Genomic DNA, 13,691 nt, shown 5'->3' with positions numbered 1-13,691 from the left:
TCTTACACAGCCCAACAAAGTTCCAGAAAAATTGAACCTCCAAAAAATTGAGTAAATTGTTTTATATTTGTTTTTAAACAAAGATTTTGGGTTTTATATCGTAAAAATCACGTTTCTTGACAATCACGCAAAATTTTTTTCTCTTAAGCAAGTTTTTGGAGATTAAACTCTTCTAGAACTTTGTTGCGCTGTGTAAGAGGCTTCTTGTAATATATATTTCCCATCAATTAACAAAAAATTTTCAGCGTAATTTTTGATTAATTGAAAACGCCAAAATAACCCCTTTTTAAGGTTAAACTTTGGTTGAGAATTTCGGTTGAGAATTTTTGGTGAAACTGTAAGCAACTTTTGTTCCTTTCATTTTAGTCTAATGTTTCAAACGAGAAAAACTCGTTGGAAATTTCAAAATTGATTCGTTTTGTCCGGTTAATTTAAATCAGCACTGTATTCGTCAAAGATAAAACGCTAATGCAGCAATAGTGAACCAGATATAACGCTAGTGCAGCAAAATTATACCAGATATAATGCTATTGCCACAAATGAGCAATTTTGATTGAGACTTGGTTTGGAAACAAAGTAGACTTCGTATTATAACATTACGCTCTACTTATGTGAATTTCTGATTTGAAATAAAAAGAGAAACTACAGAGAACCCTTTGGGATGTTAATAAAAAAACAATGAATAGTTAGAAACGCTTCAGAAACTAAAATAACATATTTAGCGAGAGCTTTGAAACCAAGAACTTACAAAATTAAAAAGTTTCGAAAACCTATTTTTTAAACATCGGCTATAGGTCCAAAAAAATTCAGCAATAGTCAAAAATAACGATAAACATATTAAAAACAAAATTGAACCTCGTCAATTCAGATGCAATAAGTGAAGTGTTAGCAAAATTATCACAGCCGAAAATCAATCATTGAAAAAGATAAACAAAGAGACAGCAAGGCACCAAAAGAAAAACGGATGCTAAAACCATGAAGACAAAACTATTGATTGGTTTGCCGAAAATCCAAAAGAAATCGAACTGCAGGCCTATATTAGGGACATAAGTCTAGACATGCTGAATGAAAACAGCTGCTTAAATGACTTTTAAATACGCCTCAAATCGCAGTTTTTATTAGTTTTATTAGAAAAATATATTTAAAACACTCCAAAAATTAACTGCTGAAAATGTTTCAATCAAAAACACTTAAGTATTATTGACGAAATTTGGAAAAACGTCGCAAAAATAAAGGTTTTTGGCAACTTTATTTGGCTTGTGGCAACTAGCCCAAAACCTTAGATATTTCACCTCCTCCAAAACATTGCTTCGCAAAGAATGTGATTACAGCATTGGAAGCAAACTATAAAGAACCACAAAAAAGGACCCGAAAGTAATCCCAACTGCTTATGCTAATGCTATGTTGCAAGGTTATGCTATATGCTATGTTATGCATAAACATCTTGGGAACTGAACATCTGAAAAAATTCATTTTGTAAATGCAGAAAGACAAAATTCAAAACTTACAAAAAACTTATTGGTGTCCAGAGACTCATAATTTACACAGTTTATTTTAATACGCATTAAAATAAATAGCCTGAATGAAATGCCTGCAAATGAACTAAATCAAAGAAGCTGACAAAATTCAGCAAAATAAAAAACAAAAGACATGTGTGCACCATTTTGAACAACTAATGATCAATAGTTAATTTTTGGAGAGTCGGAACCTAGAAACAGCAAACAAAAAAAACCAAGCCAAAAAAGTTGGAAAAAAGTCACTGAACGCAAGAAAAGAGAAAAAAACACTGCCTTACTTTAAAAAAAAAAAAACATTTCGAAATTCGACAAAAAAATATAGCCTTAAGGCTCTTTGAACTTCTAGAACAATTTATGATTTTTTTGATAAAATTAGTTCAGTTTGAAAACACTGCATCGTTGGACATAACTTAAATCTTGCTCAGAAAATTGATAATTGCACTTATGAACTTATATTTCAATCAACACCTTTACACTTTCCCTGTTCGATAGTGGAATTTGCCTACCTTTTAAGAAAGGAATTGAACTGAAATTGAAAAGAAATTCAAACTCTAACTTGCGAAAAAATAAATTTGGGCCTGAATAAATTTTGAGACTTTTCCGACCTACGAAAACAAATCATTCAAAAAAATAAATCATGACGACCTGTAAATGAGGCTGAACAATATTCATCGACCCTTAAAAAAAGTTTAATGCTAAATGAATTTCAAGAATCCTCTATGACTGACTCTTTTTTTTGATAAACCTGCACTTAACCTGCAGTATCTTATGTATAATTTATTTAAAATTAAGTGAATGAAATTAAGCATAGCCAACTGACAGTTGCAAAAGATTAATGAACGCAAAGAAATTGAAAAAAAAATCGACTTCTTCAACTTTTAAATTTCGAACAAAAACTAGATGGCCTTAATACTCTTTGAATTTGTACAACAATTTATGATGGACACTTTTTTGTTAAATTTACCAGATTTGAGAAAACTGGATCAATATGTAAAACTTTCATTTCGCTGGGAAAACTGATAATTTATTTCCCTATTCAAAATTTGCAGTCGATCACATTTTCTTGACTGTTACAATTTTGCTGTTCGGTAGTGGAGTTTGCGGCCTTCCTTCTATTAACAGAAATGCACTGAACTTAAAAAGAAATCACAAGGCAAACCGCGAAAAATCCAAATTGAGCGTGAACAAATTTCAAGACTTTTTCCTGAAAAAAAAACAGCAAGACCTATATAAGAGTCTTCACTACGTTCATTGCTCTTAACAGAACAGGCAACAGACAGACTCCTAATAGAATAGGTATCAGAGTCAGTGAACGCAAGAAAACAGAAAAAAAACACTGAATTGTTTTCATAAAAAAAATCGGCAGTTTTGCATTTAAAAAAAGATAATAGATGGCTTTCAAGATCTTTTAATTTCAAGAGAAAGTACTAATTGCCCTTTTTTGATAAAATTAACCCAAACTGAGAAAACTGTTTTAAGAGGTACTCATAGCCAACAGACAGTTGAAAAGAGTCAATGAACGCAAGAAAACAGAAAAAAAAATACTGACTTGTTTTTAGAAAAAAATCGGCAATTTTGCATTTAAAAAAGATAATGTCTTCAAGATCTTTGAATTTCAAAAACAGGTACTAATTTCCACTTTTTTGATAAAATTAACCCAAACTGAGAAAACTGTTTTAAGAGGCACGGTTTTTAATCCACTGGGAAAACTGAAAATTTAATACCACTTTCCAAAGTAGAAGTTGATCACGTGTGTCGTAACTTTTACACGTTTGCTATTGAATAGTGGAGTTTGCCGTCGTTTTAACAAAAGAACTGAACTGAAAAAGAAATCAAAAGTCAAACTGCGAAAAAGTAAATTTGAGCCTGAACAAATTTAAAGACTTTTCCTAATAAAAGAAAGAAAAAAATCATCGCGACCTATATAAGAGTCTGGACTACGTACATCGACTCTTTAAAAAACAATCACGGCCTATAAAAGAATCCGAACTAAGTTCATTTACTATTAATCATAAAAATTAATGACCCGATAGAATTTAGGCCAACACCAAGAAGTCGAAACTATGCCAAACATTTTCGGCAAGAAAAAAATCGCCTTGGAAGACCGCAGAGCCTAAATGAGAAAATGCATGCATACATGCAGCAACTCCATAGCAAAGAAAAGTCTATTACCCAATTACAATACCCCTTTTGATCCCAAGGGTATCAAGTGATCATTCTCAGCAGGGGCGGATCTAGGATTTTCTCGAGGGGGGATTTTCAAAAAAAATTTCGAAAACTTTGTCGGCACCTTTTTTTAGGTCGCCCAAATTAAGTTTTTAAAAATACCCCATTTTGACCAAATTTCCTACGCCGCAGGCAAATTTAAAAAAAAATAAGTCAAAAAAAGAAAAAATTTTAGGGTCGGTCGGCCAAAAATGGATTTCTTAAAAAATAATAAAGAAGCGCCCCCCCCTCCCCCCAAATCAGCTCCTGATGTAAGGCCAATATCAGTGCCAAAAGTATTGTATATTATAAATTTTATGCTTTAAAACTTGCTCGCAACGAGCCAATTTTTTAATCTATGTACTATAAGCATTGTCAGACAATGCTTAAAGCAAGATCTTGTTTTTAATACTTTCAGAAACATGACTATGGAAAATGGAAGCGTTCAACCATCACGAAATCTACTATCAAATGTTTACAAAACTTTAAGACCGTTAATGTTACTCACTCCTCAAGATAGTCTTTCGGATATACTGTTCATTTAATTGGGTCGCGTGTCTCGCTTGTTCCGGTGCCGACCCGTCTGCTGGTCGGGTGAAGGGAGCCTCGAATACGAACTTGTTCACATTGTTATGCATATCGAAGTCGGTGGTGGTTGTGATTGCCCTATGGTCTGATCTCTCGTTCTCTTCGAAGTAGGGTTCCACGTGGGTGATCTGAAGGAAACCCATTTTGGGATCCAGGTTCTTCGCTACCTAGAACAGATAAATTTGCAAGAAATTAAACTTCAGAGACACATGAAAACCAATCTGAAGATCCATTGGCGATACTCAAAATCAAAAAACAATTTTTTCAAACTTATCCAAAATCAAACTTTTATCCGCCGGAAAGCGATATATTTTATAAACTCCAGAAATCAATAGACAAAAAATTTGCTGGATCTACCGTCTAGTATAAGGCAACAGTGAAATCCGAATTACATTTTTTAACACAGAGGCGAAACGGAGCTTCGCAACACATGCGACGTAAAAACACATTGCGCCACAAAATATTCAATGAAAAAAAGACAAAAGCCAAAAAAGAATTTCTGAAAAATGATGTTGGAAAAAATTACTTGAAAAAATAACTTGACAAAAGTTGGAAACTTACAGCTACTTCATATTTGTCATATTTGTATCAGATGAAGTTCACAAACAGCCCTTAAAAATGGAAATCATTTACCGAGCAGAAACAAAGGCCACAAACTTTGGGTCGAAACCTGTTGAGCCGAAAACAAAACTGTCATTAAAAAAATTCATTAAATTTTAAAGTTCTTACGATCCATCCAAACTGAAACACATAATCCCGAACAGGTATATTTTGCCTTCGAAATTACGCAAAATGTCAGATGAAAGGTCCTCTAAAGATCCTGTGGACCAAGTTGTTTAGGGGAAAAAGTATAGTACCCAATTGCAATACCCTTGCTTACCGCAATGGTAAACGAGCGAAGTCGCATTGAAGAAAAACTTGAACCGTCAACCTCAAAAAGCTCAGTAACACATCCTTAAACGTAAAATACAGAATCCAATTTCCAACTTCTAAGTCGTTCAAGCTTTTTCCGAGCCATATCAGCTTCAGTAATTTCCAGATGAATTTAACACGAACTTGAAAAGGAATCAAGTCAAATCGGAAAATCAATTTTATGCTAAATATGTCTCTATTTATACTAAAAAGTTCCACCAAATTTAGTCTGGTAAAAATTTAGTCTGGTTCATTGACACTAAACAACTTGCTTACCACATCTGAGTCATGCAGTAGTTTGAAGTTCTCCTGTCCCAGTCTGTCCCCATATAGTTTGTTCAGTCTCTCAGACACAGCTGCCAGTGACGTCACATTGGGTTCCTTGTAGATATACTGCTGCCCATCATCCGGCCCAAAAATCTACAGATAAAAAACACGCTGCTAGTTCTCACAAAAATGATGAGCCTCGCGCATTATTGCTTCAATTTGATTGGTTGAAACTAATTCCTTGTCAGAATAATTTGAACTTTCATGACAATATTGGGCCATTTAACAGAAAAGACCTGTTTTGACAGTTTTGAACATCATAATGAGCAAAAAATCTTATAAAATTATATGTGATTAGAAATGAATGAACAACTGATAGTTTTTCCAAAGTTTCATGCATCGGTGTCCAAGAACGTATCTAATGGTTTTCGCTTGAAACACATCCTTGCAACTATTTGGACCAGCCAAATTGATTTTCCCATATGATTAGTTTTGAATGTCGAATTGCGTGGAATTCTCGAAGAGCCAAAACGGCTACTGCTCAAGATATCAGACTAACTTTCCCAAAGAATGCGATTCGAAAGTAGGATGCAAGGAACCTCCTGCCACTATTGTACACTTCCATCATCTTCACGTAGCTCTTGCTGCACTGGTTGTGCAGATCCACCAACTTCTCATACGACCTCGTTTTGTCATAGTAGGGCAGGATCAGTTGTATCACTTTGGGCACCAGTTCAAATCTCTGAGACTGCCACAAGTTTTCAATCGCTGTTTCGAGTAACTTCACGAAAATCTCCTGAAAACAAGTCAAAAACGATTTATTACTAACTCATGCAACTGATAACGAACAAAAATTATATATACAATTTTCACGCCGACCAAAACGATCACTTTAATAAATCTGTATAGAAGAAGAAGAATTAATTTCACTTAACAAAATCAGATACACTATTACATTAAACAAAAAGAATATTTTTTATCACATAATAAATGAATCAACAGTTTACCCAGGATTGTTAAGTGAGGATACGCAAAGGGTTTTCTTCAAACCCACTAGGAGCGTACCCCACAGATTACACAAAAGAAAAGCACATCAATGAGTTATGAATAAGTGATAAATATAATATTTATGAAACCAAATAGCAAAAAGAAAAAAATTATAAGTTTTTTTAGAAATTAATTAACGCCTCATCCACCTCGCGAAAAAAAGCCCTTAAATTCTCTAGAAATTTGGGCAGAGTAACGCCCTCTTTTTGACCATTTTTCAAAATTTCTTGAAATATGACTATGTCCTTTAGGTGCAAAGCAAAACAACCCAAAACTGTATACCCATACTCAGACTGACTTGAATAGTATTAAACTATGTTGCCCGGAATACAGTTCGAGCCGCCTCACCCCGCACCTGAACACAGTCATATTTATAATCATAAAGCAAAAATATACCTATATTCGGCAGATGTATAAACGATATTCGGCAGATGTATCACAACCATATGTCTAAACCTTGTTATCATATTATTCTAACAAAATCGAAGAAATTAAAAATTATAAATCTTGTTAGAAAAAAATCTTCAAATTAATTCAAAGCAATATAATCGATTTGATTTTTTTTAATTAGAACTCATTTTGAAAATATCAAAGCGAATGAATACCGATCTGTTCATACCTGTGAGAAACAGTCGTCCTGAAGTGACCCCTTCTCCTCTAAAACTGCCACTTCATCCTCTTCGATATTCGGACTGATCTCCCTGAATAAACACTTTCCAGTTGGAATCAGCGTGTTGGCGAAGTTGTTCACAGCTGTCGCATTCGGCTGATTCCTAGTTGAACTCAAACTAGATGACATAACAGGTGATTGCGTTATGAGGGAGTTAGCCGCAGCTGATTGCATGCCCGAGATTGAGATTTTCTTGTTGGCGAATGTGGTGGTTTTGATGTTTGCGGTGCTGATTGGATTTGCCACTGCCTGTCCATTAGCCTTGAGGTACTCGGCATGCATTGCAGCGATGTGCAGGTAACACATTGCTGCCTAAATCAGTAGCACAAAATAAACCATGGCCCTTTTTTCAGGAAACCAAAATTTATAACATTTTACCCTCGCATTAATGTTCGGTTTCAAACTTCAATTTGGCGAATCTAAAAGTTATAAAAACAATGAGGTTTTCCAAAAAAAGTTAAGCTGCACATTAATTATCAAGTTTCAGAGTTGGATGTTTAAAAAATGACAATCGACAATGTCTACAACCATGATAAAAAATTGTTGACTAAATCCTCCCAAAAAATCACGACTCAAATACAATAAAATGCACTTCGCTTATTAACGTTTAATTGACCCGAACACTCGTACAATCAGTCTCGTACAATATTGAAATAATAGATGGAAATCTTATTGATTGAAAAACATACAATGAACGAGGAAAATGGAGTAGAGTACCAAGTCCAGTGGTTTACCTCTGAATAATAAGCTTGTTCAGTGTGTTTCTTGGCCATCGATTCCAGCCATGTCTGCCTCAGAGCAGGAGTGCCAGCATAAGAGTCTGCTAGACTGTGCTGCAGATGAAGAAGCATCTCTGGCTCCTCCTCGTGCTCCTTCATCTGACTAGTCGCAATCAAAACCTTCCGGATAGTCTTGGTCAGGTCATTCACAATGCCAGGCAACTTTGTGTGAGTCATTCCTGCAGCAGCAAACAAGGGATCAAAGGTCATTTTCAAACTAGCAGTATGGTAAAAAAAATGAAATGCCAAAAAATGAGAAAATGATATTTTCCAGGTTCTCACCCGTTTAGTTCAATTACAAAATACAAGTTGTAGCTAAGTGAAAGATGGTCTTACTAAATTTTGCATGTGAAAAAATATGTACAAATCTGTTAAGTTGATGATTCCGATACCTAATAACTGTAAAAGTAATTTTATTTACGTTTTGGGAAACCCAATTTTTAAGAAATTTAAATCAATTTATAACCTACCGATTTCCCAAGTGTAAAGATTGAATATGAAATCTACAAGGGAATATATTTGAGAGATCAGTTATAATAAACCACATTATCTCCCTCTTAGAACATCGCGCAAAAGGAATAATCTAGATCTTTTGTGCGGGGCAAACAAGATGATTCAACAATGAATTATAATCCTGGTTACTTAATGTAGCGCAAGTCATTAAATATCACAGGAAACTGAGTCTTCTTAAGCTTTCACAACTCACCACGATGCCAGATTTTTTGAACCCCCATTTCAGGTTAACTATATTGAGTTATATAGATTTTTTTTGAAAAATAGGAAAATGGTCACGTAATGGAAACTGCTAAGCGGAGACAATTAACATAACAAGAAATACAACTAAAAATGCCTCTGGATTCATATAAATCTCATCTCTTATATGCTAAATGTACTTAAAACTCGTTTAGTAGCACTACCCAATTGTAATCAATCTTACCAAGTGGGCGAAATACCCAAATCCAAACAATCATGGTCCCAATAAACAATCTTGTAAAACCTATTGCTCACATCATAAAATTGATGTTCAATGTGGTTGGGGAGGAGGGGGGAGCAATGGATTTAGTATTACCTCTATCACTTGCTGCTAAGTTGTTCACCAACGCCAGAGACTCCTGGAACTTGGGATTAGTGGTGACTGACATGTCACCCACCAGTTGAGACACCGCAACGATACTCTGCAAATGGTACTCATATTTATAAGATGATACAACTCTGGATTACGCCAGTTGGAACTCACACTTTCAGTCAATTAGCGTTTTAGTGACTGCATTAAAAGTGATCGTCCAAGACAAGGAATCTTAGTTCAATTCAACAAATCTAATTATCTGCAAAAAAAATATATAATTTAGTTTTGCAAGAACCTGTAACTGTACGCCGATTATTCACGCGTCCAAAACTAAGGCGATCCGATCCCTACACTTAAAAAGAAGGCACAAAACTCATCGCATATTGCATCTATTTTTAGATAAAAACAAAAGCCTTTTCAAATAAGCTTAAACGGCAAACAAGACTGCTCGTATATCATGCCAAAGCCCTTGAATGTTCCGACTACCCCTTAATTCATATCGAATAGTTTTTGGGGAAGAGATTGAAAACCTATCAATTTTGGACAATATCTAAGTGTGAAATGTTGAGTCGTACGAAATAAATACGATCGATCTGATTAGCTAGCCTCAATTCACGTTGGAACGACTTTGCTGAGCTGGATAATTCGCCACGCATAAATACTTCGCGTTACGCTCTCAGCAATATGAAAAAATTCTTCAAAGCTCGCATAATTTGGTCCAGAACTTGGGCCAATTTGGCAATTTTCAAACCCCCAGAACTTTACAAAAAATAATCGCCAGGTAAAATATCTTTTTACATTTGAACTCAAGAACTCGATATCTTCAATGGGGTATAAAATTTTTTTGGCGAAAACTATTATTTCGATCAGCAAAAATTGACGGAATAAAAAAACCACACCGAGCATGAATATTCCGTTTTCTTCGAAAGTCGAAACAAAAAAAGGAAAATGTATGAAAAAACAATAAGGACACTTGAAATTAGGTAATTACTTCATTCGCTTTGCGAAATCTTTACACTAAACGTGCGATATTCGTTAAGTAAAAAACTACTGAGACTAAGGTATTCGAGACGGGACAATTATACAAAATTTTGCGTGTCCTAATCACTCAGTCAAGCCTGGTTTATTTAAACTAGTTTTACACATTTTACATCCTTATATATCAAGCAGCAAAGAATGATATTTAACAAAGCAGATGTAGCTGAGCATGCTGTTTAATGGAAGTACAAACTTCATCAACTCCACACACAGGATTGGCAAAAATCTGAGGGCATAAGTAGTTAAATTATGCGATGCGGACTGCGGATATTTTTTAAACTAACTATGCGGTACTTTCTGCGGTAAAATTTTAAATCTGCGGGACACATGCTGATTTTCTTTTTCAATTTAAATCTTAACCTTTCTCCAGTATTTGCTTTTCAGGCGTCGGATTTAACTTTTGCGAGAAGTTTTTTCAAATAAAATTTTGAGCAGAGAATACCTTTTTGAGCAGATTATTTGAGATTTTTCACAAATAACTTTATGGTGTTGGCTGTTTATTGAGCAGAAAAATTAAATTTGAGGCTTATTAAGTGGAGTTGTGCGCCGCAGATTTATGCCACAAACTTTGTCGATTAACACTTGAAATTAGGTAATTACTTTATTCGCGTTGCGAAATCTTCACACTAAACGTGCGATATTCGTTAAGTAAACGATCTTATGGCAATACGCACGCCAGCTCGCTTTTGCAAACAAAATTTTGAGAGAGAGCCAACAGAGGGCGGAAAATTGTACTGAGGCAAATAAAAATGTCGAAATAAGCCTCGAAAAAAAATCGGCTAGATCTGCGACCAACTACAACCTGGAGATTGTGAGTCTCATGCGCTCACCACTCAGCCACGCACGCTAAGCACATCAGAAACACTAGCCACAAATAAAGCAGAGAACATAAGCTACAAAATTTATAGCATAAGTTTATAGCGTGATTATAGCATAAGTGCCACCAATTAAGTGAACACTTTCCACTATCAATTAACACTTTTATTTGCAAGTTAGTTAAAAAATAATTTGTACTAATACACCACGCTGATGGCTAAAGTAAAAAGGAACAAAGAAACCAGAAGTACAAATATTTCTACCAGAAGTACCAGAATTTATTTTGATTTTCGCATTACGTACAAATAACATGCGAATAAAGCTCACTTAACTTCAAATGAATCTGTTATGAATGACGCTTTTTTTTGACAAAACTCATAATTTGAAAACATAGTCAATAGAAAGTTACAAAATTTAACAAACTCAAGGAAACGGACAAAAAATAATGATTTCTAGTTTCACAAAAAATACACCACCTTAAAGCTCTTTCAAATTCAATTAACTTTTTTGATTGAATTTTTTTTATCAATCCAAACCGATTTGAGAAACTGGATCAATAGGTACTATCTCAATTCCTCCAATAAAAAATTGAAATGGCAACTAAAAATACAAACTCGATTTTTCATACTATTTGAAATTTTATAGCAAGAGCGTAGTTTATCTCTCATTTTGCCAATGAACTTCGAGTGAACTTGGAAAAATCGAAAATTCAAACAACAATATGTAATAAAGAGCGTGAACAAATTTCAAGCCTAATTTTCTGTTAAAACTAGTAAAATCAGATGTCCTACATGAAAGCATATTCACTTTGTTAGTTAAAACTTAAAATTTAGGAGCAGATGGGATTGAATGAATTCACTTGGAAATCTAAAAAATCAAATCAACTTTTAAGTACATTCATTCAGGTCAGGTTGATCATTTCCTTTCCTACATGAAACGTTGGTCTTATTTTTAACCTGACTGGATCACTGATGGCAGAAGCACCTCATGGCAGACAGTAATGACCAATTGAAATCAAAGTCAGAAATCAAAAATCTGAAGGAAAACATGACAATTCAGCCGTGAGCTTTAGAGAGATTTGGCCCTTGTGGGATTCGATCCTTGTGCCATGAGAATGGTCCCATGTATTACCTGCAAATGGACCCTGGTGCAGTTCTGTCTGGCAGTGAAGATGAAGTTGTTCCTCATGAGGAGGTAGAGCAACATGCAGCTGTGGTACCTGGTCGACTCCAGTCTGGCTGAGAAACAGTGAATCAACTCGAAACACATTCGACCACACAGGGAGGGATCGCCTTTGAACAGCATCATTGGGAACTGAAACAAGACAAATACAAGGTTATTCAACATTTGCAATAATATTTTGCATTTTATGTACAATTTCACAATTTTGGGTTAGTAAAAATTACCGATCCCAGATACAAAATTGGACATTTTCTGCAATCAGTCTCTTGACTGATTCTAAAATCATTCTGTTGACAATCACAAGACTATAGTCATGATGTTTTTCTCGAATTCGGGTAGCTTGCTTTAGTAATGCAATATCAACAGTAATACCTTGCTATTGAGGAGCCGCATGGACGCAAATGCCTGTTGCAACAGAGTTTCCGAGTGATTTGCCCTGAGGAACCCCAAGTAGATCTCAAACAGACTAGTCAGTGTCACACTTCCACTCTGAAGTGCCTCCATTCGCTTTCTAAAGTGAGCAGCCAGAGCGTCTACTGTGTCCAGAACTACCAGTCCAGTTTCAGTAGCCAAATTTGCTTCTTTGAGTGAAGATAGGCCGTTGTCGGAAAGATTTGGAGAGAAAACTCCATTTGACACAGAGCCTGTAATTTAAACAAGTTTCATGCTCACTCACAATTATTCGGCAAAATTCACGAAATGCAAAACTCATTGATGATTACGGATTTTCTAAATAAAAAAGCTAGCCGACCCAAGGCCTCAGTTTCTACCTAAGGCTATGAAAATTTTTTAAACGTCCACTCTGAAAGCAAATTTCCGAGCACTGTTGTAAGGGAGGGGGGCTACATTGCTCAATAATTGAAAAATTCGGCAATAACAGGACACAACAGAGTAAGCCATGAATAATTCAAACACCTTCCTCCTGCAGCCAAACAAATAGCCAGCAGACAGTTGGAAAAAAGTCAATGAACGCAGGTAAACAAAAAAATACGACTTCTCAATTTTCGAATTTCAACGACAGAAATTATGGTCTTACACAGACGCAGATCTAGGAATTTTTCGAGGGGGGGGGGGGTTGATTTTGAAAAAAATTTGTCGACCTTCTTTTTTTAGGTCGACCAAATTGATTTTCTGAGCTCTCCCAAACCATTATAAAGACCCTAATTTGACCCAATTTTCTGCGCCGCAGGTAAATTTCTAAAAAAATACCAAAAAGGCGTTTTTAAGCGTTTTGGGAAATTTTCCACCAAAAAATTGCATTTTTTCGGCGCGCGCTCCGCCTCAAAACTAGTATAGGTTGGCGCCGATGGCGCTTTTAGAAAAATTTTAAGGTCAGTCAGCCAAAAATGGATATCTCAAAATAGTACAAGGGGGACGTTGGGTCGACAGGGACCCGAATTTCTGAGGGGGGTGTGGGCGTCCTCCCAGCCCCTTCCTAAATCCGCTACTGGTCTCACAGCTCTTGGAATTTCTAGAAAAATTTATGATTAACATTTTTTGATGAAATTGGCCCAATTTGAAACATTTTGATCAATAGGTAAAGATTGTTTCGCTGTGAAATCTGATAAATAAACTCTATTTTCGAAGTTACAATCTGATAAATG

General features: G+C 35.3%; 1 protein-coding gene across 3 annotated transcripts in view; it reads right to left on the bottom strand.

Annotated features, from left to right (window-relative positions):
* Positions 1-13,691, bottom strand: part of LOC134852106 (dedicator of cytokinesis protein 11-like) — a 69,520-nt gene that overhangs the window by 2,644 nt on the left and 53,185 nt on the right. For all 3 annotated transcript variants that reach the window (XM_063868388.1, XM_063868387.1, XM_063868389.1), the window contains 8 exons: positions 12,460-12,731; positions 12,037-12,219; positions 9,055-9,160; positions 7,941-8,164; positions 7,156-7,518; positions 6,049-6,285; positions 5,499-5,642; positions 4,231-4,477 (listed from right to left, as the gene is read on the bottom strand). In XM_063868388.1, coding sequence (XP_063724458.1) covers positions 4,231-4,477; positions 5,499-5,642; positions 6,049-6,285; positions 7,156-7,518; positions 7,941-8,164; positions 9,055-9,160; positions 12,037-12,219; positions 12,460-12,731 — 1,776 coding nt within the window. The remainder of the gene's footprint in view (positions 1-4,230; positions 4,478-5,498; positions 5,643-6,048; positions 6,286-7,155; positions 7,519-7,940; positions 8,165-9,054; positions 9,161-12,036; positions 12,220-12,459; positions 12,732-13,691) is intronic.

The sequence above is a fragment of the Symsagittifera roscoffensis genome, chromosome 7, assembly GCF_963678635.1.
Source record: "Symsagittifera roscoffensis chromosome 7, txSymRosc1.1, whole genome shotgun sequence".
Lineage (NCBI taxonomy): Eukaryota > Metazoa > Xenacoelomorpha > Acoela > Convolutidae > Symsagittifera > Symsagittifera roscoffensis.
Note: the sequence above shows the minus strand (reverse complement) of the source record. Positions and strands in the feature narration are given on the sequence as shown.